We start from the raw sequence: 25,896 nt of genomic DNA on the forward strand, positions 1-25,896 counted from the left end.
AATGTTATTTGAGACGACTGTGTATCTTGAGATAAGCGATACGTCTCAGACAAGATTTTCCAATATCTCTTTCGAGACAGCAAGAGCTCACAACAATGAATAAATCGCAAGTTAAACGTCTTTAACCTTATATTCTTTCACCCAAATCGATTTTTCTTCATCTTCTCAACCAAGTGAACTAAAAAAAGTAAAGTTTTGGGGGAAAACTTCATATTTAATTTATTTATTTTGATAGGAATATATTTAATTTCCTTATTTTGATAGGTAAATATTTAATTTATTTATTTTGATAGGTATATTATGATTTTTTTTTTAAATTAGGTTTTTTTAGCTTTGTTTTTAAGAGGAATCATTTCTGAAAATTTCAGATTTCTTAAATGTTTAAAAACCATTGTCTCAATGTCGAATGAGACGAGACGTGAAACAAAGTTTAAAAACCATGGTGTCACCCCAAAAGTCAGTTTGTACAAGCGAAAGCTACGTTTCGCTCTAAAAGTTTGTTCATGCAAGCGAAAGTCGTGTTTGAAGTCTATGTTCTATGTCGATTTTCAAATCTTTAATCAATGCTATTTTTTTTAATCATATCTATATGCCATTAACTAATCTAGAAGGTTGCCATGTTATTTGGCCAACATAGCATTCCAAGTGCGCTCCACGACCCTTGGTAAGTTTGAAGTCTTACTATATTAATCGTGCTAGCCTAATTTCTTTTCTAAGGACAGAGATTTTATAACGAACTACTAGTGTTATCTCATGAGAATACTTGGTGATATTGAATACTAGAATTTTCTTTTATGGTTTGTATGATTTTATATTTGCATGTGGAAATTGATTTTGTGAAAAACGACGATTTCCAAGTGATTATCAGTCCCAAAAATTTATTTTTCCTTTTCAAAGCAAAATGTTATTACTCTAACCTCCGAAAAATGAGTTTCCCACACTCTAAATTATTCCCCAAAACTAAAAAGCAACTCTATTTTAAACATTTTTCTCGGTACAATTAGACTATGACATTCATTTTTCCAAAGAAAACAAATTTTCATGATCACTTTTTTTCGAGGATTTCAAATTTATTTTGAAAGTGAAATTAAACAGACTTAAATATTAATTTATTATACTGGAGAGGGGATTTGATAGGGCATAAATTGGGTTGGATTTTATCCAATATTCGAGTGATCCAAAATTAGTGGTTTTGGATCCCTGGGGTAAATCCCAATAAAAAAATCGATTCAATATGATTTGATATCACTTGATCCAAGTTGGATCCGGGTTAGATATGGATCCAATACTGTATCTGTCTAGATCCGAATGATATATTACTTTGAAAATTATATTTTAGGTTTTTCAAAATATTATTTCCTACTATTTTAATATAACAAGAATTGTTACAAAATAAAAATATTATGATGGTAAAATAGAATAATGTAGCAATTAGCAAAGAACTGTATGTTGAGTACATATTTTTCTCCACTCTTTGGATGTGTTATACCCGAAGTTAAGTCTCTTGACCCTTTTATATTTATAGTTCTCTCCCTCTCCAACATATATGTCTTTTAGAGTAGTTGGTTGGTTAACACAGTATTAGAACATTAAGTTCATAAAGGTTACTAGTTCAATTCATTACACCCTTACATGTGAAGGGGAGTGTTGAGTGTATATTTTTCTCAACTCTTGGGTGTGTCATACCCAATCAAGCCCCCTTGACCCTCACAGATCGGTCTTTGAATCAAGCAATTCATTCTTGTCAGATTAGGATTAAGTGGCCCTCTTATATTTCATGGTTCTCTCCCTCTCCAATAAATCGTTCTTTGAATCAAACAATTCAGTCTTGTCGGATTGGGATTAAGTTAAAGTAAATGATTCGGATCCAATAGATCGGTCTTTGAATCAAGCAAATCAATCTTGTTGGACTGGGATTAAGTGAAAGTAATGATTCGGATACGATTTTATCTATTGTGATCCAAGTCTGAATATGGATATACTTAGAAATTGACCCCGTATTTGGTTGGATTTATTTTTTAATTTTATATTGAGTCAAGATAATCTAACTCTCACGTGGTATGTGTTATAACCATAGATTTTTCTGCTTCGAGATACACATCCGCACATCCCCCATAACTATATGCAGTTGTGTATCCTGAGAAACAAAAAAAGATCTATAATTCTAACACATGCGACATCAACAGAGTCTTATGAGTATGCCACGTAAGGAGAGTTCGAAAATCATTACTCTTTTATATAGCGGATAATGTTGAAGTAACATTAAAATGTACATGGAAGACATTATTAATGTGGATGTTTGTCAGAATCATTAATACCTATCATCACGATAAGAGGTATCTATGGTTCTGTCACACATTTACGTCGGAAATGTCTCTCACAATGTACATTACAATATTACCCTTCAAGGACTCTTGTATGGCATAACGTTAAACCTTAACCACGCGTATCCCGAGGCACGCAAAATTGATCTGGCGACGAGGAACTGTAATTCTGTTTCTTAACCAATTGGAATTCTTTGGACGACATGATAGTACTAATCACACAAAAATAATGAAGAACTCTACTTTTCTATTGGTTAACTACGTTGGAATCACCTCCTTTCGCCACGTGTTCCTAAGTACGAAGCTTCTCGATCTTGTGAACGAAATATATTTCTAGAAGAATTTAGACGTAAAATTCAAAACGACAAAAATAAAAAACTCTTTTGCCAATCCAGGTTTCAAAGATAAAAAAGGCTACTCGACTGACAATCAAATCGAATCGAATTTCGCAGTTAGAGAGCAACAGATTCAAGATGAATCTCAGGTTTCTATTACCAATACTTCTGTTCGCTTCGATCGTCTTCTTCGTTTTAGAAGCAAAAACTGCCGATCCGTACAAGGTACGATACTAAGATCTTTGTCTTCTTTGTCTCTTTTGTTTTTTTTTTGCTGACTCGAAATTCATGTAAAAAATCCCTTTTCCCTTTTTATGTGAAACCCTAGCGACGAAATCATTGATAAGCTTTGGGTTTGAAGGGCGCCATTGGCAGGGTTTTGGGTTAGGCAAGAATCAAAATTAGGTTTTCTTTTGGGTCTGTGTCAGGTTGTTGCCACAAATACTTTTTTTTCTTCTTTAATTTAATTGCATTATGTCATAATGGGGAATGATTTAATGTTTGGAAAGTGATTATATTTTGACACAAATCATGATTTTTCGCTTAGAAGAACCAAGTTTAGATTAAAAACAGTATCATCTTTAGGATGTCTTATTGAACAATGGACGATGGGGGACAGAAATCGAGGAACATCTAAGGAGCTCTTAACCTGATTTGCGTTATTGTCTTCTCGTTCTCTCAAGCGAGAACCTCCACAAATTAACAAATTCTCCAACCTGATCTTTTATATGATTGATTCAATAACCCAATCTCTTCTATTTCTTCTCAAGGAGCGCAAATTCTTTCGATCTGTGGGTTTGCAGAAACTTTGGGACTATTCAGAGAGACCCCTGACATGGGCATTGAAAATGGGGGATTCAATTCTTTTAGGAATTTTATGATGGAAGGAAATCTTTTGGAGAGTGAATATATTGTAGGTGATGTTCGAAATAATGAATGAACAAAGAAAAATCAAGTACTGGTTTGTCAAAATCACAAATTATTCAGTTTTTCATCTCCACCTCGATCTTTCCTAATCATGGACTTTCCATCCAGGCACCATAGAGACCCTCACAGAGAGGAGTAGGAAGAATACCCATCACCTAACCACCCTCAACCCGATTGGCTACCACCAGATAATAGAGATGAGTTAAGTTATTCATTGGAAACCCATTGTCATGAATATTTTAAATTGAGAAAACAATGAAACCAGTGGACTCGTTGTGTAAAATCTTGGGCGAGATGACTCAGATCTCAGACTAGTCAATGTGAGGAGTGATTCACAGTGGATATCTCACTCAGATGCCTTTGAGAGCAAGATGACTTACCCCAGTTGTCTCAATCTCGGTTGAGTTTTAAAACTGGGGATTATAAGGCATGCTGTTTCTTCAAGCATTGAAACCTGGAACCTTGCGTCACATTCTCTCCACAAAGTCATCCTCCTTGGACTTACTACTAGAATGTTTTCATAATGTCCTCACGCCTTTTAATGTCACTTGAGGAGTCTTCCATTTTGTCTTTTAGCAGGATTGTAGTGAGGTTGACTGAAGTTTTCCTAGATTGGCTGCTTTATGCAACTGAATGGATGGGGATATATGATGGCCTAGTGATTTTTACGACTCTTAGTCTTATCCCTATTTTGTTTGTTCTCGCAGCCACTAATGCTGTCTAAGGCCACTGATTCCATTCACAAACTCCGTGTGGTGTCAAGCTCAAGGTTGCATATCCTGGCTGTTCACTGATTGCAATATAAACATCTTACTATAGGCCTTTCTAAATTTCTGGAAATATTAAGGATGAATTAAGGAATAATGACTTAGCCTGAGTTACACTTAAGATGTATCTATATCTGTTTGATTGAGTCATTATTTTGATATGACTTGGTCAAGTCTTAACAGATCAGTTCCCCTAGAAATCTAGATAAATTGGACAAGTTGCGAACGACTTTAATTAGTCACTTGTTACTGGTGTGAGTTATTGAAATAAGTGAAATTTCTCAACAAACTAGGTAAGAAGCATTACTTTTTACATGTACCATACTGTTTTGAGGCTATAAGAGACTTGCTTATTCTGAAGAAACTGAGACATTGGTCTTCCTCTCAAGAAATATAAGTCCATAATCAAATAAGGGTATAGACTTGCAACATCAAGAACTATAGGTAAGGACTAACCACATTACCTGTTAAAAAATGATTTGGAAAGCCTGAAATGTGAAGCTATATCTGCTTTTGTGTGTGTGTGTGTGTGTGTGTTTTGGGCAAATTAGACTTGTATGGTTTACATAGATGCAGAATAGGCATCTGCCTCTAGAAGGTACATTTTGCCACCTTTTGGAGGTAGGGTATTTTATCTATAAGAATCATGGATTTCACATATCTAGGTGGAAGCCTATGTGGACTTGATGGTGCAATCAATTACCTCTCAGTTACTCTTATTCTTTTGAATCTAAATTTGCTTTTTTCACGTTTAAATTAAGGTTCTTGGGGTTGAGCAAAATGCGAGCCAACGTGAAATTCAGAAAGCCTTCCACAAGTACGTCCTATTTTAGAACTTCCATTTCCTACTGTTATGCTTGACACTATTAACATCTGTACGTTTCTTTTCCGGCCTCTAAAGTTTCATTGGAAAATATAGTCTTATTATAATTCTGGTCTGGTTTCCTTTTATTTTTTTGCAGGCTCTCCCTCAAATATCACCCTGATAAGAACAAAAATAAGGGTGCACAAGAGAAGTTTGCTGAGATTAATAACGGTATTGTGTTTAGGCCTTCCTAGTAGCATTCCCTTCTTGCATTTCTTCTACGCCGAAGACGCACATCTTCTGTGTGAACCTTTCAAGGCATGCTATTGATCCAATAAGTGTAACCCTATCCCAAATGACGGCATAATATGACATGTTTCTCACACAAAGTCAATGGTTAAGTCTGCCAATTAGTGGGACATTGAGTGCTGAAATAAAGTTGTTTTGTACCGAATCAGTACCATTCCAATACTGGTCCGATTTTTTTAAAACATGTACCCGATCCGATTGGATTAATGAATATGTGAATCAATTCCGATCCGTTTCATTTCATCCTTTATCCGAAACCGATCCGAACACATGCCTTATTTTCAAATTATCAATGTTCAATGTTTTTAAAAAAAATCTGCTTTCCAATTACAAATATAGAGGGAGACCAAAAAGATTAATTTTTTTTTTTTTAATCTATATGTATTTATATGGAATTAAGAATAAAAAAAAAAAAAAAAAACGTTTGGATCGGATTTTTTTCGGAGCGGATTGGGGCACATCTGATTCCGATTTTTCATGTTTTTTCGGATCGGACTGGTTCAGACATCGGGTATATTTCGGATCATAGCCAGCCTAGTTGGAACTGTCTAGTTCGTCTGATGTACATATACACATTCATACAAACTTTCTCACACACATGGACCCACACATATATGGCTCTAGTTATCTGACTTTACCATCATGCCTGATCCAATATGTGGCCCTCCAATGTACAGTCTCTCTTGATCAGTTTGTGAGCCACATTAAAGGCATGCAATTTATCATATTTTTCTATATGTATATTATTTGCTTCAAGTTCTTAACATATATGCTTTCTAATATAATTTTGTCTGTTTCCAGCATACGAAATTCTATCTGATGAAGAGAAGAGGAAGAACTATGATTTATATGGGGATGAGAAGGGAAGTCCCAGGTTTGATGCTGGTCCTCAGGGGAATCAAGACGGATATACCTATTTCACCAGTGGTGGCCAGGGAAACAGTCGTTTTACCTTTAGACCAAATGAGTGGCAAAATATGGGCAGCCAGGGAAATTCGGAGTCATTCTCATTTTCCTATGGCAATCCCAGTCAGCGTGGGAATTCATTCAGTTTTGGGTTAAATGATATATTCTCCAATTTTTTTGGTGGTGACATGAAAGGTGGGGACCAGTTCAGTGGTTTTGGTAGCTCAACTGGATCTCGTTCTGGGTCTAGAACTTCCCCTAAGAATATCCAAGCCGTTAATTCTCTGATGTTCAAGAAAGAAATAATGGATAAAGGGATCACTTGGCTTTTGTTATCTCACAGACCCACATCAAAGGGATATCATGTCTTACAATCTATGATTGAGGAGGTTGCCGGCTCATTACAAGGAGCATTGAAAGTACGTGCATGCAGGTGTATTTGTGTTTTGAAATCTTGAATATTTTACCGAATATATTATGATACATGTCATCTTCTTTTGACAGGCTGGTAGCATAGATTGCCAAAATGAACAATCTCTATGTAAGGAACATGGTTTGTCACCCTTCAAATCAGCTCGGATATTTATTTATTCATATAAAGCAAGCGACAACAAGGGTTCACTTGTGGAGTACAAAGGTGATTTGGATGCAAAAAGTCTGAAGATGTTCTGTAAGGATCAGTTGCCAAGATTTTCAAGACGGGTAGACTTAAATAGTTTTGATTTTTCTTCAAGCACCGTAGAAAATCTACCTAGGCTGCTACTACTTTCCACAAAGAAAGAGACTCCTGTGATCTGGCGTGCTCTCGGTGGTCTGTATCGCAAGCGCATCATCTTCTACGACGCAGAGGTATGCCTGAAGACTTAACTCATTGGTGAACAAAGTCACAAAAGTCTACGCATTATTCGTTCTAGTTATGCCATTTAAATGTCATTTGAATTAAAAGGTCAGATGGCTTGGCCAAAGTCAGCACCCCTCCCCACCCCACCAAAAACAAAAACCCAACATGGTATATGTTGCATGGTTCAGGGATGCTTGAGTCCGCTTGACTTCTTGGGGTCACTGAGTTGACTTGCCTGACGCCAGTTTTTTTAGTAAAGTTAATTCATTCAGCTTCATGGTTTAAAAATAAAATAAATCTTAAGTCATATTTCTGCTCTCTGTTTTATGTGAAGGATTGCATTAATTTGTATGTTTGTGCAGGTTCGTGATGTTTCTGATCCAATGGTGGAAAAGTTAGGAGTTGATGCACTTCCAGCTGTTGTTGGTTGGCTGTCGAATGGGGAGAAGCATGTTTTGAAAACTGGAATTACTGTAAAAGATTTGAAGTCTGCAATCGGTGAATTGAGTAGCTTATTTGATGGTTTTGAGAAAAAGAATAAGAAGGTAGCTTCTAGTCAGGCTAAAAAGCCACCACAGACTGAATCACAAGACAAATTGATGCCTTTGCTTACTGCTTCAAATTTGGATGCCCTTTGTGGAGGTAGAATTCCTGTATGCTTTATAGGTGCTTTCAGATCATCGAAAGGAAGGGAAAAGCTAGAATCCATTTTGACCTCTGTAAGTAAATTCTTTTTACAATAAAATTCTTTCTTCTTTTCTAAGTCTATATCCATAAAGTTAGAGAGCTGCTATTGGCATCTCAACTTTTAGTTATTACACCCCAATTTCATAAATTATTTATCACACCCCGATTATAGATTAAAACACACTCTTCAAACATTACAAAGGTTTGGCTCAAATCATAATCTCAACATTATAACACTCGTTCAGGAAATTTCAGTAGTTGTTTACAAGTATCATGATTAGGTTCATATAAAATCCTAACCCAAGAAAAAAAATCTAACAAAAGAATGAGATCTCTTCTATTGGCACTCCAACTTTTACTTAAACTATTCACTTATTTTCTTTATTTTTAATTGGGTGTAATAAGTAAAAGTTGGGGTGCCAATAGGAGCTCTCTAAAGCTAATCTCTAATGTTGGAAAATCATTATCTAGTGTTAATTATTTTATGTTCTCTTATCTATTGTATGGATCGAGTCATTGTTGTGGCCCACCTTTGAGCTCATAATGTTTAGCCAACGGTTTGAGGGCTGTATGTTGCAGGGCTAAATGAAATGTTATTGAATGCATGAAACGAGTTCTATGTGCATGTGGTTCGATCATCCATTTCTTATGATTGACTGTTTTAGTGAATTATCTGGACTCTTGAGCTTGTGGGCCAGTGTGGTACTTGTCTCACACTCATCATTGAGATCATTTCTACAAGGCTTGAATGAACTTGTCTATACAAAACATGAAGAACATTCTTTGCTTTTGTCTTCATCTCCATTGTGTCTTCCTATGAATTCTGATCCAGAACTTGAGTTTTTTGAACTCATTGTATCTTGTTTGCTTTCAGGTCTCTAAGAAAACACTAACAAGGCGACAGAACCGAGATTCTAGTTCCGGGGATTCTGTTTCCTTCTCACTGTTGGATGCCAACAAGCAGCCAGAATTCCTCAACTCCTTTGACAGGTCCGGTTTCAAGTCCAAGGATAAGCTTATTGTTGCATACAAGCCCCGTAAAGGGAAGTTTGCAGCATTTAAAAAGGAATTGAGTTTGGAGGAAGTAGAGAGCTTCATCAGTTCGGTCCTCAATGGAGATGTACAGTTCTCCAAGATACAACAGAAGCTCGTGCTCAATGAGAGAGAGAACAAAAAGAGGACGGGGTTCTTCAGTTATTGAATTTTCATCTATAAATTGGAGGTGATGCAGCGTAGGTGCTCATTTGGTTTAAGACCCTAGCTATTTGGTTGGGGTTCTCTGAAGCTTTGTACTTTCTCCATCACTAATACTGTAGTTGTGAGGAAAAAAAAAAGCTAGATATTATAGAAGTGCAAAATAGAGCTGGTTTTCTGAAGAAATCATTGCGACTGAGATCTGTGTACATAGGGTTTGGGAGTAATCTTTGAACCTGCCCAAGTGGTTTTGGTTGCAGAACATTAAATATATTAAATTAGCTTGTTAATAAAATTTTATCGTTTTTCCAATTATTGTTTCCATTCAACTATTTTAATTCCTTGATCACCATTTTTTTTTTCTTTGTTGCAAAGGAAATTAGTCTGAACTGAACTGCAAAAGTCTCTGATGGAGTGAGGATAGCATAACAAGTCACCCTGCCTTTGAGTTATTGACACCTGAACACATGCCAGGCTTCTCTTCGAGCAAGATTTCCCTATACTTAGGTAAATTAGGCACTATTTGGCACTGCTCTACATCCAATCGAAGTGCTTCGATGGAATCAGTTATTGTTGAATTACTTTTATAAGAATTGTGACTGCTACATCAATTGTTTGGTAACAATGTTAAGGGAAGTGCTTTTGCAGTCTGGAAGCATTTGATGAAGATAATTTATGTGGACACATTTTGATCATCAATGTGAAAAATAACAGATATTTTTATCATTAATTAAGATCTGGAAACGTTATGGGAACATCACCTTAAAAGATGTGATATTTTTTTCCAAAAAATATTTTTTATTTTCAGCATGTTTAATTTCCTGCAAAAGCAAGAATTGAGAAGGCTGATCAACGACACTTGTGCTTGTGGCATGTTTTTGACTTCCAACTTTTGTGGAAAAACAGAAAGGTAAGTGTACCCCAAATAGCATTTTTAATGCTATAAGAGCTCTTTTGAAGTAATGGGAGGCTGCCTCAAAAAGGCCCTAGTGGGTTAGTCCCTTACTAAGAGTTGTTGGGCAATACACGACCAAAATAAGATTTAACACACACCCCCTCTCCCCTCCCCCCCCCCCACCCACCAAAAAAAAAAAAAACCTTCTTTCTTGGGTTGATTCAAGGCTTTGAAATTGGAAAAATAAAAAATCTAATAAAATAGCCATGAATATTTATCATTAATAGTGATTATTGTCTACTAAAATATAAAATATTTTTAAAATACCTTCTTGTAACTCATTAACTCATTAATGACAATTATCAACTTCTTCATCAACAATAAAGCGTCTCATTGATTTGTTGTTCCATGCCATCTCTACCTTTAAAATGAACAATTATTAAAACCACTTGTAGAGTATAGTAATAGCAAAGAACATACTAAATTTTAAAAATATATTAACCCCAAGGGGTTGGCCTAGTGGCAAGCCGAGCCTTGATAAGTTCCTCAGGAATGGTAGGTCAAGTGTTTGAAACACCACAAAGCAATGAATTCCTTGGGGACACCCTCCAAGTCCGGTTGACCCTTGACTCAACAAGTTGCACACCCTACCCAATCCATCAATATGGTCTGTGATGAATGCTAATTTAAAAAGATATATATTTAATAAGAATTTCGATGGACAATGCCTTCATGATCCTCGAGATGAGTGTTAACCGAGTGATAATCATAAACTTCAAAGCAAGCTTTGCCTCACAATCTTGACCGTCAAATCCAATAATTAAAAAAAGTCCCCCCCCCCCCCCCCCCCCCCTCCTCTTTTTTTTGCATCTAAGAAATGAGTCAACAGCCCATATGGTTGACGAAGGCCCAAGCCCAACAGCATCAAAGATAACAATATCTATTGTTTCATGTCAAGTTCTTGCTCTGTTTGGTGGCCACACAAACACACCAATCTTGCTTTTGCTAAGTCTCTGGCTCTCGCATTATTTGTATGGTTGGGCGACAAATGACCTGAAAATGGCTATTTGTTTAAATTCAATCTCAAGCTTCAATTCAACGGTAAATCTTGTTTAGTTCTTCTCTCCATTTTATGTATTTTTAATTACTAAATTTATACATTATTATTATTATTTTTTTTTTGTGGTGATTTTGTTGCTAATTCAGGAACTTGATTTTTCTTCTTTTCTATCTATCTTCTTTGGAAAGACTGATAATCCCACAGAATTTTTTTTTTTTTTTTTTCCAATGATTTGTTCTCTTATCAGCTTATATCTATCATTGCCATCTTTTTGTTAATTGTGTAATATTTGTTATAAGGATCTATTAATTATTTTTAAATTCATGATGAAATATATACGATAAAAGGGTTTGTGTTGGTTATTCTTGATTTGTAGAAAACACACACAAAAATAAAATCCTATATGTGGTAACTGAGTCAGTTTTTATAGTTGTAGTTTGTAAATTTAAAAGACTGACCACATAATGTAGATTCTTTCAAACAATCAGTCCCACAATCGAAAATTTTCAGTAAGTTTTAAAATACAAGTCTCATAAAAAATTCTTGCTATAAGACTTCCAGTTGGTTCAATTTACTGTCCTATCTCCATAGGTTCTATAAGACTTGCATGAGTTGCTGTGATTTATTTGTTGAGTGAACAACCATGGTAGGGAGGTCCTAAGTTGGGTTTTTTTTTTGTTGCAAATATTTATTCACCATAGAGTACATCCAATCTTATAGTTTCCATTTATGAAGTTCAGATATTAATGGTTGATATTTGTTGGCTTTTCTTCTATCGAGGATTCACTTCTTCAAGAGAAATAGCAATTCAATAAACACTATGTATGCATATGGTTTCTTTGAAGATAATCCCCATTTAGTGCACGCCCACTTTACCAAATCCCCTGAATCATGCCAAGTTCTAGTATAGTCTTTCCTTGTACTCTAATAACCTTTTATTATTTGGGTAATTGAAATAAACGACGCAATCTAGTCTTAAGGTCAAAATAGTTTCCATTGTCAGTTGTGGGATATATTTTTGCTAATTATGTTTAAAATAAAATAAAAAATACAAAATTAAGCTCTATAGTTATCATATATAAAAGATCTAGCAAGACCTCCTTTTTTTAACTAAAGGAAGGGCCCAATCACTTTGGCATATTTCTGGCCTTTTAGATCCTTCAACGCTGTTCTCATTTTTCTTCTTTAAGGGAATCTCAATTTTTAGCCCAAGATAGATTAGAATGACAAAAAAAATTCCTGATACCAACTCCATATTTTAAGAATATGGCATAGTAAATCAGAAATAGGTCCAGAAAGTGAATTGTTGGAAAGATTCAGCTCAAGTATGTATGGAGAGAGTCGGGGTAATGGACCCTCAAAGGAATTGGATTGCAAAAAGAAGTTGGATTACAAGTAGATGGCAAAATCAGACTTCAAAAACTTGGGCAATTCCCCCTTGATGTGGTTATGGGAGAGATTTAGATAGTAAAATTGGGAAGACAAATTCCAAAACCATATGGGAATGATATATGAAATTCCCGAGTTAGATAAATTTAGTTGAGAAAGATCCTTTTGTGTATGAAGCCATGTTGGAAATTGAAGATTTTAGAATGAAATAATCAGCTCTCCTTTTTTCTTATTGAATAAAGAGAAATGTACAAGTTAAATAGGCTATTTGGAACAGCTCCAAATCCCTAAAAAATAGGAACAGAAAAACAACTATTTAAAGGAGAGAATATCTCCTTTATTTTAGGAAACAAACTCTGCTAATATTCTGGAAATAACAACCAGAATATTTCTTATTTGAAAAATAAAAAAAAATAAACCTAACTAACTTTGACTTCAATAATCTGCACTCCCCCTCAAGCTAGGTTGTAAATATTAATCATACCCAGCTTGTTACTCAATTCTTCAAAGTTAGTCCTAGGCAAAGCCTTAGTGAGAATATCTGCGATCTGAAGCCGTGTAGGAGTATAAACTGTCTGCACAATTTCATTCTCAATCTTCTCAAAAATAAAATGTCGATCCAGTTCAACATGTTTAGTTCTATCATGATGGACTGGATTTTTTGCAATACTTATAGCAGCTACATTATCACACAACATCTTGATTGGTCTCTTCAAAGTTACTCCTAGTTCACATAGCAATCTTCTTATCCACATTCCTTCACAAATTCCAAGAGCAAGTGCCTTGACCTCTGCTTCAGCACTACTCCTTGAGACAACAGATTGCTTCTTGCTTCTCCATGTTACTAGATTTCCCCAAACATAGGTACAATATCCCGAGGTCGATCTTCTATCTGAAATGTCACCTGCCCAATTTGCATCTGTGTATACTTCAACTTCTCTATTATCACTTTTCCTATACAGAATACCTCTTCCAGGAGTCATTTTAAGATACCTAAGAATTCGGTAAACAGCCTCCATATGCACTTCAGTTGGACTATTCATAAATTGACTCACAACACTCACAGAAAAACCTATATCAGGTCGAGTGTGCGAGAGATAAATGAGTCGCCCTACTAGTCTTTGATATCTCCCTTTATCCACTGGTGTACCATCCTTGTCCAAACCAATTTTCTTGGTTGAATCCATTGGTGTAGCTGCAGGTTGACATCCGAGCATTCCCGTTTCCTTTAATAAGTCTAGTACATATTTGCGTTGAGAAACAAATATACCTTGTCTAGATCTTGCTACTTCCATGCCAAGGAAGTACTTGAGATATCCCAAGTCTTTGATTTCAAATTCTTGAGCCAATGTTTTCTTCAATCTTAAAAGCTCATCTTCATAATCACCTGTCAAGATTATATCATCAACATATACAATTAACAATGCTATCTTCATTTCTGGAGAGAATTTAACAAACAAAGTATGATCAGCTTGACATTGTGCGTATCCACTTTTGACTACTGATTTCGTAAACCTATCAAACCATGCACGTGGGGATTGTTTAAGCCCATATAGTGATTTCTGAAGTCTACATACTTTGTTGTAGTTTGAAGAATTTTCAAGTCCAGGAGGTATCTCCATATATACCTCTTCTTCAAGATCACCGTTTAGAAATGCATTTTTCACGTCTAACTGATGTAAAGCCCAATCTTGATTTGCTGCAAGAGAAAGAAGAACCCTGATTGTATTAAGTTTTGCAACTGGAGCAAACGTTTCTTGATAGTCAATTCCATAAGACTGAGTGAAACCCTTTGCTACCAAGCGAGCTTTGAACCTCTCGATACTACCATCTGCCTTGTGCTTGACTGTGAACACCCATTTACAACCGACGGCCCTTTTTCCGGGTGGAAGATCAACAATGTCCCATGTACCATTCTTCATCAAAGCACTAACTTCTTCATTAACTGCTATCTTCCACTTAGGATTTTTTAAAGCCTCTTGTATAGAGTTAGGAACCTGTACACTATCAAGAGTCGACACAAATGCCTTGTAGGATGATGATAAGGCATTATATGACACAAAATTGCATATGGGATGAGCTGTACAAGTCCGAACATCCTTTCTTAGTGCAATCGATTTATCCAAATCATCAGGAATACAAGCAAAATCAATATTATCATGGTTAGATTTTTCCATACCTGAATGAATTTGAGCAGGTTCTGGATCTAGTTCAGATTCTTGGTCATGAGCGATAGATGTTATGGATTCTATCTCATTTTCAGGTTTCTTTCTTCTAGTATAGACACGAAGCTGATTATTGTTAGTAGCTTGTGTTTGTTCTGCTGAAACTGGTTCGACTGGTACTATTTTGGCTGGATTTTGAGTATGAATAACAGCTTGTGTGTCTTGGACAATGGCTGGTTGTGACAAAATAGGCAAAGATGAAATGGATGAATTGATATCAGCTTGTGGATTAAATTCTAGACCAGAAACATTTTCCCAGAATTGAAATTCTCTCATATTCTTCCCCTGAATTTCAGATTTAGGATAATAGGATTGATGTTCAAAAAATGTAACATCCATAGAATTATAGACCTTTTTTGTGATAGAAGAATAACATTTATATCCTTTTTGATGTGAAGAATATCCCAAAAAAATGCACTTAATAGATTTTGGATCTAATTTAGTGCGATGTTGTTGATGAATATGAACAAACACGGTGCAACCAAATATTTTAGGATCAAGGGATGAGAGAATTTTAGTAGAAGGATAGGATTGGAGAAGTGTTTGACAAGGAGTTTGGAATTTGAGAACTCTAGATGGCATCCTATTGATTAGATAAGCAGCTGTAAGGACTGCTTCCCCCCAAAAGAATTTAGGAACATAGGTAGAAAACATGATAGATCTAGCAACTTCGAGCAAATGTCTATTTTTCTGCTCAACTACCCCGTTTTGTTGAGGAGTGTCAACACAAGAACTCAGATGAATAATTCCTTGATTTACAAGATAATTTCCAAGAACAGATTGAAAGTATTCTTTGGCATTATCTGTCTTTAAAACTTGGATTTTTGTTTGAAATTGAGTTTGTATCATCACATTAAAATTCTGAAAAATTTGACACACTTCAGATTTTTCTTTCATAAGAAAGACCCATGTTAACCTGGTATGGTCATCAATGAATGATACAAACCATCTCTTTCCCGTTATATTTCTTACTTTTGAAGGTCCCCACACATCACTGTGAATCATGGAAAATGGATGAGATGGGTTATATAAAATACTGGGATAACTACTACGAGTATGTTTAGAGAGTTGACAGATTTCACAATAGAAATGGGATGAATTTTTATTGATGAAAAGAGAAGGAAATAATTTTTCCAAATACATGAAATTTGGATGTCCTAAACGATAGTGCCATAACATTACTTCACTATCCTTATTGATGCATAAACTAAGATCAGAATGACTAACAAAAGAAACACAACTAGCATTTTTAGCTTGTCTTATTAGAGAATTCTCGCCTTTGAGGAGATAGAGTCCAGAACACAAATCAGCACTGCCAATCCTCTTCCCCGAATCCAGTTCCTGAAATTCACATAAGTTTGAGAAAAATTTAGCCACACAATTATGATCAGCTGTAAACTTTCTAATTGAAAGAAGATTACAATCAAGGTTAGGAACATGCAAAACAGAGTTTAGAATCAGATCCTTTGTAATCTTTATGGAACCAATGCCTTCAACTTTGGAGTGGGATCCATCTGCTATCTTAACAGTATAATTATTATTACATCGATTATACTCAGAAAATAAAGTTGCATCTCCAGACATGTGATCAGATGCTCCTGAGTCCAGTATCCATGGTTTTGCACATTTTTTAGTGGCTGCAAAAACAGTGGAAATTTTACCTTTTAGGGCTAACATTCCCATACCAGAAGAAGGACTAGCTTGTGGCAGTGAAGTTTGATTAAAGAGTTTCTGAAGGGCTTCCAACTGCTCCTTAGAGAAAGGACTTGATTCAGGCATATTTGGATGATTTTCCATAGTTGTAGCAGCATTTCCACGACTCTCTCTAGGCTTCCAATCTGCTGGTTTTCCATGAAGTTTCCAGCAGGTGTCACGGACATGTCCAGGTTTGCGGCAATGGTCACACCAAGATCGTCCTCTTCTTGGTCGGCTATCTTGAGTATTGCTGGAAAAGTCTCTTGCAGCTAGTGCTAATCCTTCAACCGTGGAGGCAGAAGTTTGTGGTCCCATCATTAATTTTTTTCTGCTTTCTTCTCTACGAACCTCAGAAAAAGCCTCTCTAATACTCGGTAGTGGTTTTGTGCTCATTATTCTCCCTCTAACTTCATCAAGATTTTTATTGAGACCTAATAAAAATTTGAAAGTTCTTTTCTGTTCAACAATCTTCCTATAAATTGTTGTATCTTCAGAACACTTCCATGGATAAACCTCGAACATATCAAGCTGCTGCCAATGGCGCGTGAGAGAGTTGAAGTAGTGAGTGACTGAAAGATCTCCTTGACGCAGATCATGGAGGATGGCTTCGACTTCGAATAGTTCTGAAGTATTTTCAGAACTTGAATAGGTTTCTCTAACAGCATCCCAAATTTCTTTTGCTGTCCCATACAGAAGAAAATTTTCTCCTATATCGTTGTTCATTGAGTTAATAAGCCAGGACATCACCATGTTATTTTCAGTCTTCCAAACCTTGTACTTTGAATCATTCTTTGCTGGAATAGAAACTTCACCTGTGAGATACTCATCTTTCCCTTTGCCACATATAAACATCATAACGGACTGAGACCATTGGAGGAAGTTATGTCCGTTGAACTTGTGGCTAGTGATAAGAGATGTGGTTTCAGATCCACCATGATTGACAGGTGCTGAAATTGTTTCAGGGTTGGAAGTAACTTCAGACCCTGAGTTTTGTCTTTCAGTGGCCATGCCGTTTTGGTCATTTGAAAGAGACTAAATGATATTAGAGGCGAGCTCTGATACCATGAAGATTTTAGAATGAAATAATCAGCTCTCCTTTTTTCTTATTGAATAAAGAGAAATGTACAAGTTAAATAGGCTATTTGGAACAGCTCCAAATCCCTAAAAAATAGGAACAGAAAAACAACTATTTAAAGGAGAGAATATCTCCTTTATTTTAGGAAACAAACTCTGCTAATATTCTGGAAATAACAACCAGAATATTTCTTATTTGAAAAATAAAAACAAATAAACCTAACTAACTTTGACTTCAATAATCTGCAGAAATTGGTGGGTTGCTAATTTGACAGATCCCAAATATAGAGATTTGAGTTGAAAATGAGGAATCCAATTGGAGCTCACATTTAAAACCAATGAGGTTGAATCCATATCTAGAAATTCTAATCTGGTGAGATTAGAAAAGTGAATTTCAGGCACAACACCCTCAAATGAATTTCTATAGAGGTATAAAGAAATTAGTTTTGAAAGGCATCCAATACTCTCTGGAATAGGACTAGAAAATGAATTATTAGTAAGATCTAAAAACTCCAAATTGCAGAGATGTTCGATGGTTCTTGGTATTTCACCTTCAAAGTTACAAGAATCTAGGTTGAGTTCCTTAATTGAGGTGAGGTTACCGGTAGCATCCGAGATTGTACCTTGAAGATCATTATAGCTAAGATCGAGGAATACAAGACTGCTAAAGTTATACAACCAATTAGGTATATCCGTGGACTTAAAATTGTTATCAGAAAGGCTAAGAGATATACCTAATTGGTTGTATAACTTTGAAGGTGAGATACCAAGAATCATCGAACATCTTTGCAATTTGGAGTTTTTAGATCTTAGTAGTAATAATTCATTTTCTGGTTCTATTCCGGAGAGTATTGGATGCCTTTCAAAATTAATTTCTTTATACCTCTATAAAAATTCATTTGAGGGTGTTGTGTCTGAAATTCACTTTTCTAATCTCACCAGATTAGAATTTCTAGATATGGATTCAACCTTATTGGTTTTAAATGTGAGCTCCGATTGGATTCCTCCTTTTCAACTCAAATCTCTATATTTGGGATTTGTCAAATTAGTAACCCACTAATTTCCAGCATGGTTTCGTACACAAAAGGATCTTTCTCAACTAGATTTATCTAACTCGGGAATTTCAGATATCATTCCCATATGGTTTTGAAATTTGTCTTTTCAATTTTACTATCTAAATCTCTCCCATAACCACATCAAGAGGGAATTGCCCAAGTTTTTGAAGTCTGATTCTGCCGTCTACTTGCAATCCAACTTCTTTTTGCAATCTAATTCCTTTGAGGGTCCACTACCCCGACTTTCTACATACATACTTGAGTTGAATCTTTCCAACAATTCACTTTCTGGACCTATTTCTGATCTACTATGCAATTCAGGGAACAACAAAAAAATTTTAGCCCAAGCTTTTTTTTTTTTTTATTATAAACTTTTTGATAAATAAAATTTCATTGAATAAAAAAAGAAGGAAGGCCAATAGAGGTGACCAGCCAAGCTGTAAAACAACTATAATACAAGTTACATGCTCTCAATACAACACTCCCAATCCTATTTACCTATGAAGTCTTCAAAGAAGATTTCTTTGAAAACCTTACACCAAAAAATAATAAACCCAAAATGGAGATGATGATGTCTTGCTCATGTTGGGACTTTCCGTTAGATACTCATGTATTTCTCTCCCTCCATGCCCCCCAACAAATAGCAAAAGGGGCAAGAATCCAAAGCATTGCTTAGCATTTGGAAACACAAAACCTGACGACAACGAAGAACAAATAATTTAATAAGGCTCTAATTGAGTGAGGAAAGCGGCCAGACACCCCATAATAACACCAAGAATGCGATCAAATCTGAGACGCTACCATGCAATGCAAAAGAATATGGTTGATTGACTCCCCAACCCCAATATTTAGGATAAGGGGAAGACATTATAGATCTTAGACCGATCAGTTTGGTGAGTTCAGTTTATAAAATTATTTCGAATTTTTGGCTGCTAGGCTGAAGTCAGTGCTTAGTACTATTATTAGTCCGGCTCAAGGAGCGTCTGTAGCAGAGAGACAAATTCTAGATGAGGTTCTGATAGCAAATAAATGTATTGACTCGTGCAGAAAAATTAAAGTCCTAGGGTTAGTCTGCAAGGTGGATCTAGAGAAAGCCTATGATCGTGTGAATTGGAATCTGGTGAAGTATCTGTTGAAGAGAATGGGGTTTGGTGAAAAATGGGTTCGCTGGGTCATGAAATGTATTTCTACTTCCACTTTCTCGATTTTGGTCAATGGATCCTCAACGGGCTATTTCAAAAGTTCTAAGGGTCTTTGTCAAGGAGATCCGTTGTCGCCCTTTCTGTTTGTTATAGTTATGAAATATTTGGGGAGGATGCTGTCCAAGGCGGCGATGGAGGGGGAGTTGTCTGGTTTTACCACTGGGGTAGGAGGGCATGTAATCTCTCATCTCCAGTTTGCGGATGACACCTTAATTTTTTTGGATCAGTCGTCGAGACAATTGAGTTTTTTAAGTGGTATGCTAGGGTGTTTCGAGGCGATTTCTAGAATTCCAGTCAATCTTCAGAAGAGTAAGTTGTTCGGAGTAGGAGAGGTGGAAGGGGTGGAGGTGGCAGCGGCTTTATTAGGAGTCCAGATGGGAGTTCTTCGATCCACGTATTTGGGGCTTCCTTTGGGTATGGGTTACATGAATAAGGAGATTTGAGAGCCGGTTATTGAAAGGATGAAAAAGAAGTTAAGCTCTTGGAAAGCAAAACTTCCATCCAAAGGGGGGAAGATTACTCTCGTTAAAAGTGCGTTGGCTAGTATTCCTATTTACACTTTTTTGCTATTTTCCCTTCTCAGGAATGTGGAAGTGCAATTGGATAGAATCTGTCGGGATTTCTTTTGTCACGGTAAAGAGGGCTCAAGAAAACATCATTGGGTGAGTTGGAAACAATTATACTTGCCTGAGAAGAATGGGGGTTTGGGTTTTCGCAACTTTGGTTGCATGAATTCGGCGCTGTTGGGGAAGTGGCTTTGAAAGTTTAGGGAGGAGGGAGAGAGTCTTTGGAGGAAAGTAATTTTGGATAAATATGGGGTGAACGTTAATGGGTGGGAGAGTGGTCCAGTTAAAAGTGCGTCAGGGTATGGGGTATGGAAAGGTATTCTTAAAATGGAAAGGAGTGAAATGTAAGGTGGGGAAGGGGAGTAAGGTGAGATTTTGGGATGATTGGTGGTGTGGGAATGATCTTATTAAGGATTTTTTCTCGAATCTCTTTACTTTGTCGCTGAAGAAGAATCAAGTTGTCTCGTGCTTCAAAAGTCTTGAGAATGGGGCATTTTGGGTTTAGAAGATCTTTCAATGACTGGGAGGTGAATAATCTTGGAAGATTAATTTCTTTAGTGGAGAATAATTGTATGGAGAGCTCTTTGGAAGATCAGAGAGTGTGGGGAGGTACTAGGGATGGGAAGTTTACGGTCTAGTCTTTGTATGATGGTATTGCTCCTAGTACAACATCGTTTTTTCCCCATTGTTTCATCTGGGGTGGTAAGATTTCTCCGAAGATCTCGACTTTTCTTTGGATGGCGGCCTTAGGGAAACTTACAACTATGGATCAGCTAATTAAAAAGGGCTTTATTTCGCCAAATTAGTGTTGTATATACAAATCTTAGGTGGAAATAGTGGATCACTTATTTATTCATTGTCGGGTGGTTTACCAAATGTGGTCACATTTTGTATCTCTGTTTGGCATCATGGGCTGTTTTCCCAGATCAGTCAAGTCAACTTTGGAGTCTTGGTTGACGTGGGGAGGTTCTTTCTTGTCTTCTAAATGGATTCTGTGGTTCTTGGTTCCTTTCGCAATTTGTTGGGGTATTTCGACTCATCGTAACCGTTGCATTTTTGAAGGAAAAGAATCAACACTGGAGGGTTTAGTTTTTTCTATTTTGGAGCTCTTATTTTCTTGGAGCAAACTTTATAAGGTATTTAAGGGGGTCTTCTTTGAAGATTTTGTTGTAAGATGGGATAGGGTTTGTTCGTTGTCATAAGAGTTTTGTTGTTTGTCTTTTGTTGTTTTGCTTTCTTCTGTTTGTTTCTTTTCTTTGTTTTGGGTTGGTCTTCTCGACCCCTCTTGTTTTTCTTTCTCTCAATAAAATTATCTTTATCGATCAAAAAAAATATTTAGGATAAGGCGTAAGACGAAGATGCTGATGATGATGGAGATAATTTCAAGTTTACATGCTACATATGGACTATGGAGCAATGATATTTGTGTTAGATGACACCCAATATGTTTCTTGTTAAAGAAGGGACATGTGTATCTTGTGATATTAATCGATATTGTCTGTGGATTTAATCCCTATCATGGAAATTTGTCTTTTCAGGATAGTTCACTCACATACATGTGAATATGATTAGGCCCTTGTGAAATGTGTATAACGTTTAATACATATTAGATAGTGAAAGTGAAGAAAGAAAAAGTAAAAAGTAAAAATAAAAAATGCCATTCCATATTTCAATTTATTCTAGGCCTAATTTTTGAAAACTGATTCGAAATTGGCTGATTCAGTTCGGTTGTGGCCTCAAACAAGTACAGGTTTTCACAAACTCCACTAGTATGTGAACTTCTTTACTAAGGCACATTGTTAATTACTAACTTGATGAATTCCTGAACAAGGAAGACCCAAAAGAACATGGATTGAGAATTTGAGATAATAAAACTGGATATGACCACACTTTCAGTAACAGAAGATGTGGCTTTGATAGAAGGAATGGAGGAACAAGATTCGTTTAGCCAACCTAATTTTTTTGGGATAAGGCTTCATCAATGATTACCTCCTGAACAAGTTAAGTGAGCTCATAAAAAGCATCTAGACTGACATGTTTGACTTGGCTAAGGCCTCCGTGTGCTGTTCTATGGTGTCCATGTCCACACGGGGTCAAAAATCAAGTCACTGGCTGAGTTTTGGTTCGGATGGCTAGGGCTGCACCTATTTTCTTGTCAATGGTGTCTTCTTCATTTATTTCAAGTTCTTGGTTGTTTGTGTTTCTCGTATTCACGATTTATGTCACAGGCTGTGGAAAAATTAGAACTATTCTAAATTCCTTTTTTGTTATGTAGAACTTTGTTCTACGTGTGTCAAGAACCAGAAATGCAATTCATAGTATAATTAACAAATTTTTTTTGATTCATGTAGAGCTGTGAAGCTTATCTTTTAAGAATCAGAAATGCAGTTCATAAGAATCGCAAAAGGGTTCATTCTCCATACACAGAAAAATTAACAAAAAACATGATCTTTGAATGTTCTTTAGCACATATGCTTCTCAACATAGACATGACTTAGAACTGTAACTTTTGTTAATTTAACAGGGCTCAACTGAACAGAATCACATGTATCGTATACCATTTTTAAAAACTGGTTTGGGACTATCTTGAAGACTGCTATTGCCTTTATATACTTATTTATTCACTAAATGTTATTCCATTAATAGTTGCAAACAAATCTCCAAAATGTCTCGAAAACTTACACCGGAGCTTCTGGTCTAAAGACTAAATATGTTGAAGCCTCCTCGGGGCTATGGTTTGGGTCGAGGAAGAGTAGCAAGTACAATAGGCAGGCCCCGCTTCTCTCGTCTGCAGATAGCAATCGGATTACCACAGATCAAGATTCCAGAAATGCAGAAAGCGCTTTTACTGATGACCAGCTTAAATCTAGTGCCGAAGATGAACCAGGACCTCAAACACCAGAGGCATCTAATGGGTTTGTAGTTCCATTGGATTTGAAACCGGACACATTATCTTCTCTGAAAGCAGCGAAAAGGTCATCGTTGACAGCAAGGGAGAAACTAAGAGCTGCTCGTGTCCTCAGCCGATACACGGAATCAAAGCCCCCCAAATCAGAAATGGGGAGCAATGTTTTGGATGCTTTGAGAGAAAGTGATCGAGGGAAGAAAAGATCTGGGCTGCCCGAAGCTCCCACGAACTTGCTTGATGACAGCAAGCGTGGTATGCCTAAGAAGGGACTGACTTTTGACTTTCCGGGTGGTGTTGATCTGTTTATCATTGTAACCTCAGTTGTTTTCATCAGCACTGTTATGTTTGCAACCACTTATATAGTATGGAAAGCTGGCGCCATCCATTTTAACGAGTAATGAAGCCGGTGAGGGGTCTCTTTTTATCTAATACTCTGCCTCCTTGAAACATCAATGGGGGAAGCAAGGTGTCAACTCGATTTAAGGTACAAATTTTGCTCATCTCTCGCATGATGTTTTCATGTAAACTATGCATTAAAATCAGCTTCTCTTGGGCAAGATAAACATTTTTAATGTACAAATTTTGCTCCTTTAGTAATTTTATGTTGAAATTGTTATCTTCTACTATTGGGTATTTCTTTACAGAGGCCACTTGAACTCGAATGATGAATGATAAAATAAGTTGTGAAACTTTGTAGCAAGAATCTTATAGTGTAGGTTATACTTCCTCATTTGAATCTCCCTTGCTCTTACCTCCAACTTCTGCTACATTGATTTTATCAAGACCACATGTGACTAAATCGAGTTTGTATTATGGGTTTTGTTGTTTCTAAAAGGAGCACATAGTCATGGCCATATGTTTTCTTAAGAAAGATTCATTGCTTGCCTAATACATGTTATGTGATTGACGTGTACAAATCAAGCTCAAGGGAAACTTTTACAAGACGACAATAAGACCAGCCAATGTTTGATGGAGTTGATTGTTGGGCTGTCGAGAAACATCATGTTAATAGAATCATGGTTTAAAATATCGTTTATGAATGTTTAAGTCAAGGAAAAAAAAAACAAAAAAATGAAACTAAACATTTCCAAAACATTCATAAAAATCAACATAGTAATGATAAATAATGTAAAAAAAAAAATGCTTTAGGTTATAAAATGACTTATAATCATTTATGTCAAGTATAGCACATTTTCTCACGTTAATACGTTATTCGGCAGAAAATGTGCTATGAATACTAAGTTAGATTATGATAGATTATCCAACCTCTAGCACGAAAGATTTGAGTTGAATGATGCAAAATTAACTCTTAATTGAAATAACCTATAGGTCGTTACCACAACAAATTCACATATTGTCATTTAGGACTTAAAATGAGTCAGGTTCAGGCCGAATATGAGTATGTTCATATTTGAATTTTTTATCTAGATTCATATGCTATCAAATCATTCAAGGTTATTTCATAAAATTGTTAAAATGTAGTCAAATACTAACTTGAACTCAAGACCTTGACCACTACACCCAACTGTTATTAGTTAATGAAAGATAATTTGAAAATATAAAAATACAATTTGTAAATTAATATATCATTTGGATCTTGACGGATGTAGGGATAGATATGTATTTGACACAGGTCTAGGGACATCAACTCATATCTGAATCATATTTTAATTCGGATATATTTGAAAGAATCAAATCTGCTAAATTCGAATTTGGATCATTTGGATTTCGGATAAAATTCGTTCCATTTTAAGTCCTATGGTCACTTCAAGGGAATCATGTCATCATTGGCATTATTAGCCAAAGGAAAATGGCATTATTTCAAGAGAATGAGTTCCCTGAAGAATTTTGAATGGAGAAAAACAATGTAGATAGATTTTATTTTTTACACAAACAAAAGGGCTGGTTATGGAATTATTGTTAGCAAATTTACCAAAACATGCACCAAATATCGAATAACTCCCAAAATGGAGTATTGTACATCTTAATTCTAAAAGCAATAAATTATCGTTTTCGGAAATATTTTATTTTATCAAAATGATATAAAAAATAAATTCATTATTTTCAATACTGAATCAGAGTATTATATAGTACTCCAATTTCGTAAATAAACTAAATTTGTCTTATTATTGTATGTGATTCTAATGACGAAGTCATTGTAGCGGAAGTCTCAAGTTGTAAAGCAAAGTTGTCGGAAAAATGTAGAACTCTTTTTCTTCAAGGAATCAAAGTGGCAAAAGAGGTTGTACAACAACGAGTAGTCTTAAGAGCTTATTTTTTTATAAAGGGTTTGCACGTAATATACGACAACATGAGTGCCACTAACTTAGCAAAGTGGGCAACACAAGGTCATGTCACTCTTGGGCTTTTGGTCCACTGCCTATCCCTTCTGCGTTATGTACTTTTCACATTAACAAATATCACATAATATATATATATATATATATATAAAACCTCCATGTTAAAACACTAGAGAGGTTAAGATGCAATCTCTTCTTATATCTTGAAGATAACTTTCAACTTTATTACTTTTACTTTTCTTATGTTATTTTTATAAAGAAATACTTTCCTTACTAACTTATTAAGATTTCAAATTTTACCAAGAGTGTTGAGCTTAAATGGATTATCAAACTGACAATCCAATACCATAGCCTTCTAGATTTTATGGAAAAAATTTTAGATTATCCTCACAAAAAATCAGTACATTCTGAAATTTCCAACCCCATCAAAAG

General features: G+C 35.8%; 2 protein-coding genes across 2 annotated transcripts; both read left to right on the top strand.

Annotated features, from left to right (window-relative positions):
• The first annotated feature begins 2,663 nt into the window (after nt 1–2,663).
• Nucleotides 2,664–9,407, top strand: ATERDJ3A (DNAJ heat shock N-terminal domain-containing protein). The gene is made up of 7 exons (XM_086422878.1): nt 2,664–2,884; nt 5,115–5,170; nt 5,316–5,389; nt 6,269–6,792; nt 6,878–7,222; nt 7,577–7,933; nt 8,776–9,407. Exons 1-7 carry the CDS (start codon nt 2,798–2,800, stop codon nt 9,100–9,102), a joined length of 1,770 nt encoding a protein of 589 aa, XP_086279004.1. The 5' UTR covers nt 2,664–2,797; the 3' UTR covers nt 9,103–9,407.
• Nucleotides 9,408–10,937: 1,530 nt separating this feature from the next.
• LOC147386329 (uncharacterized) lies at nt 10,938–23,787 on the top strand. Its single transcript, XM_086422593.1, has 2 exons — nt 10,938–11,091; nt 22,903–23,787. Exons 1-2 carry the CDS (start codon nt 11,050–11,052, stop codon nt 23,560–23,562), a joined length of 702 nt encoding a protein of 233 aa, XP_086278719.1. The 5' UTR covers nt 10,938–11,049; the 3' UTR covers nt 23,563–23,787.
• The last annotated feature ends 2,109 nt before the right edge of the window (nt 23,788–25,896 follow it).

This window comes from Akebia trifoliata, chromosome 14, assembly GCF_017979445.1.
Source record: "Akebia trifoliata isolate Shusen 1 chromosome 14, ASM1797944v1, whole genome shotgun sequence".
NCBI classification, from domain to species: Eukaryota; Viridiplantae; Streptophyta; class Magnoliopsida; order Ranunculales; family Lardizabalaceae; genus Akebia; species Akebia trifoliata.

Coding starts and splice junctions, on each gene's coding strand:
- ATERDJ3A (XM_086422878.1), top strand. CDS start 2,798: ATGAATCTCAGGTTTCTATTACCAATACTTCTGTTCGCTTCGATCGTC. Junction 2,885..5,114: donor AAACTGCCGATCCGTACAAG/GTACGATACTAA, acceptor GTTTAAATTAAG/GTTCTTGGGGTTGAGCAAAA. Junction 5,390..6,268: donor GTTTGCTGAGATTAATAACG/GTATTGTGTTTA, acceptor GTCTGTTTCCAG/CATACGAAATTCTATCTGAT.
- LOC147386329 (XM_086422593.1), top strand. CDS start 11,050: ATGGCTATTTGTTTAAATTCAATCTCAAGCTTCAATTCAACG. Junction 11,092..22,902: donor TCTCAAGCTTCAATTCAACG/GTAAATCTTGTT, acceptor TTCCATTAATAG/TTGCAAACAAATCTCCAAAA.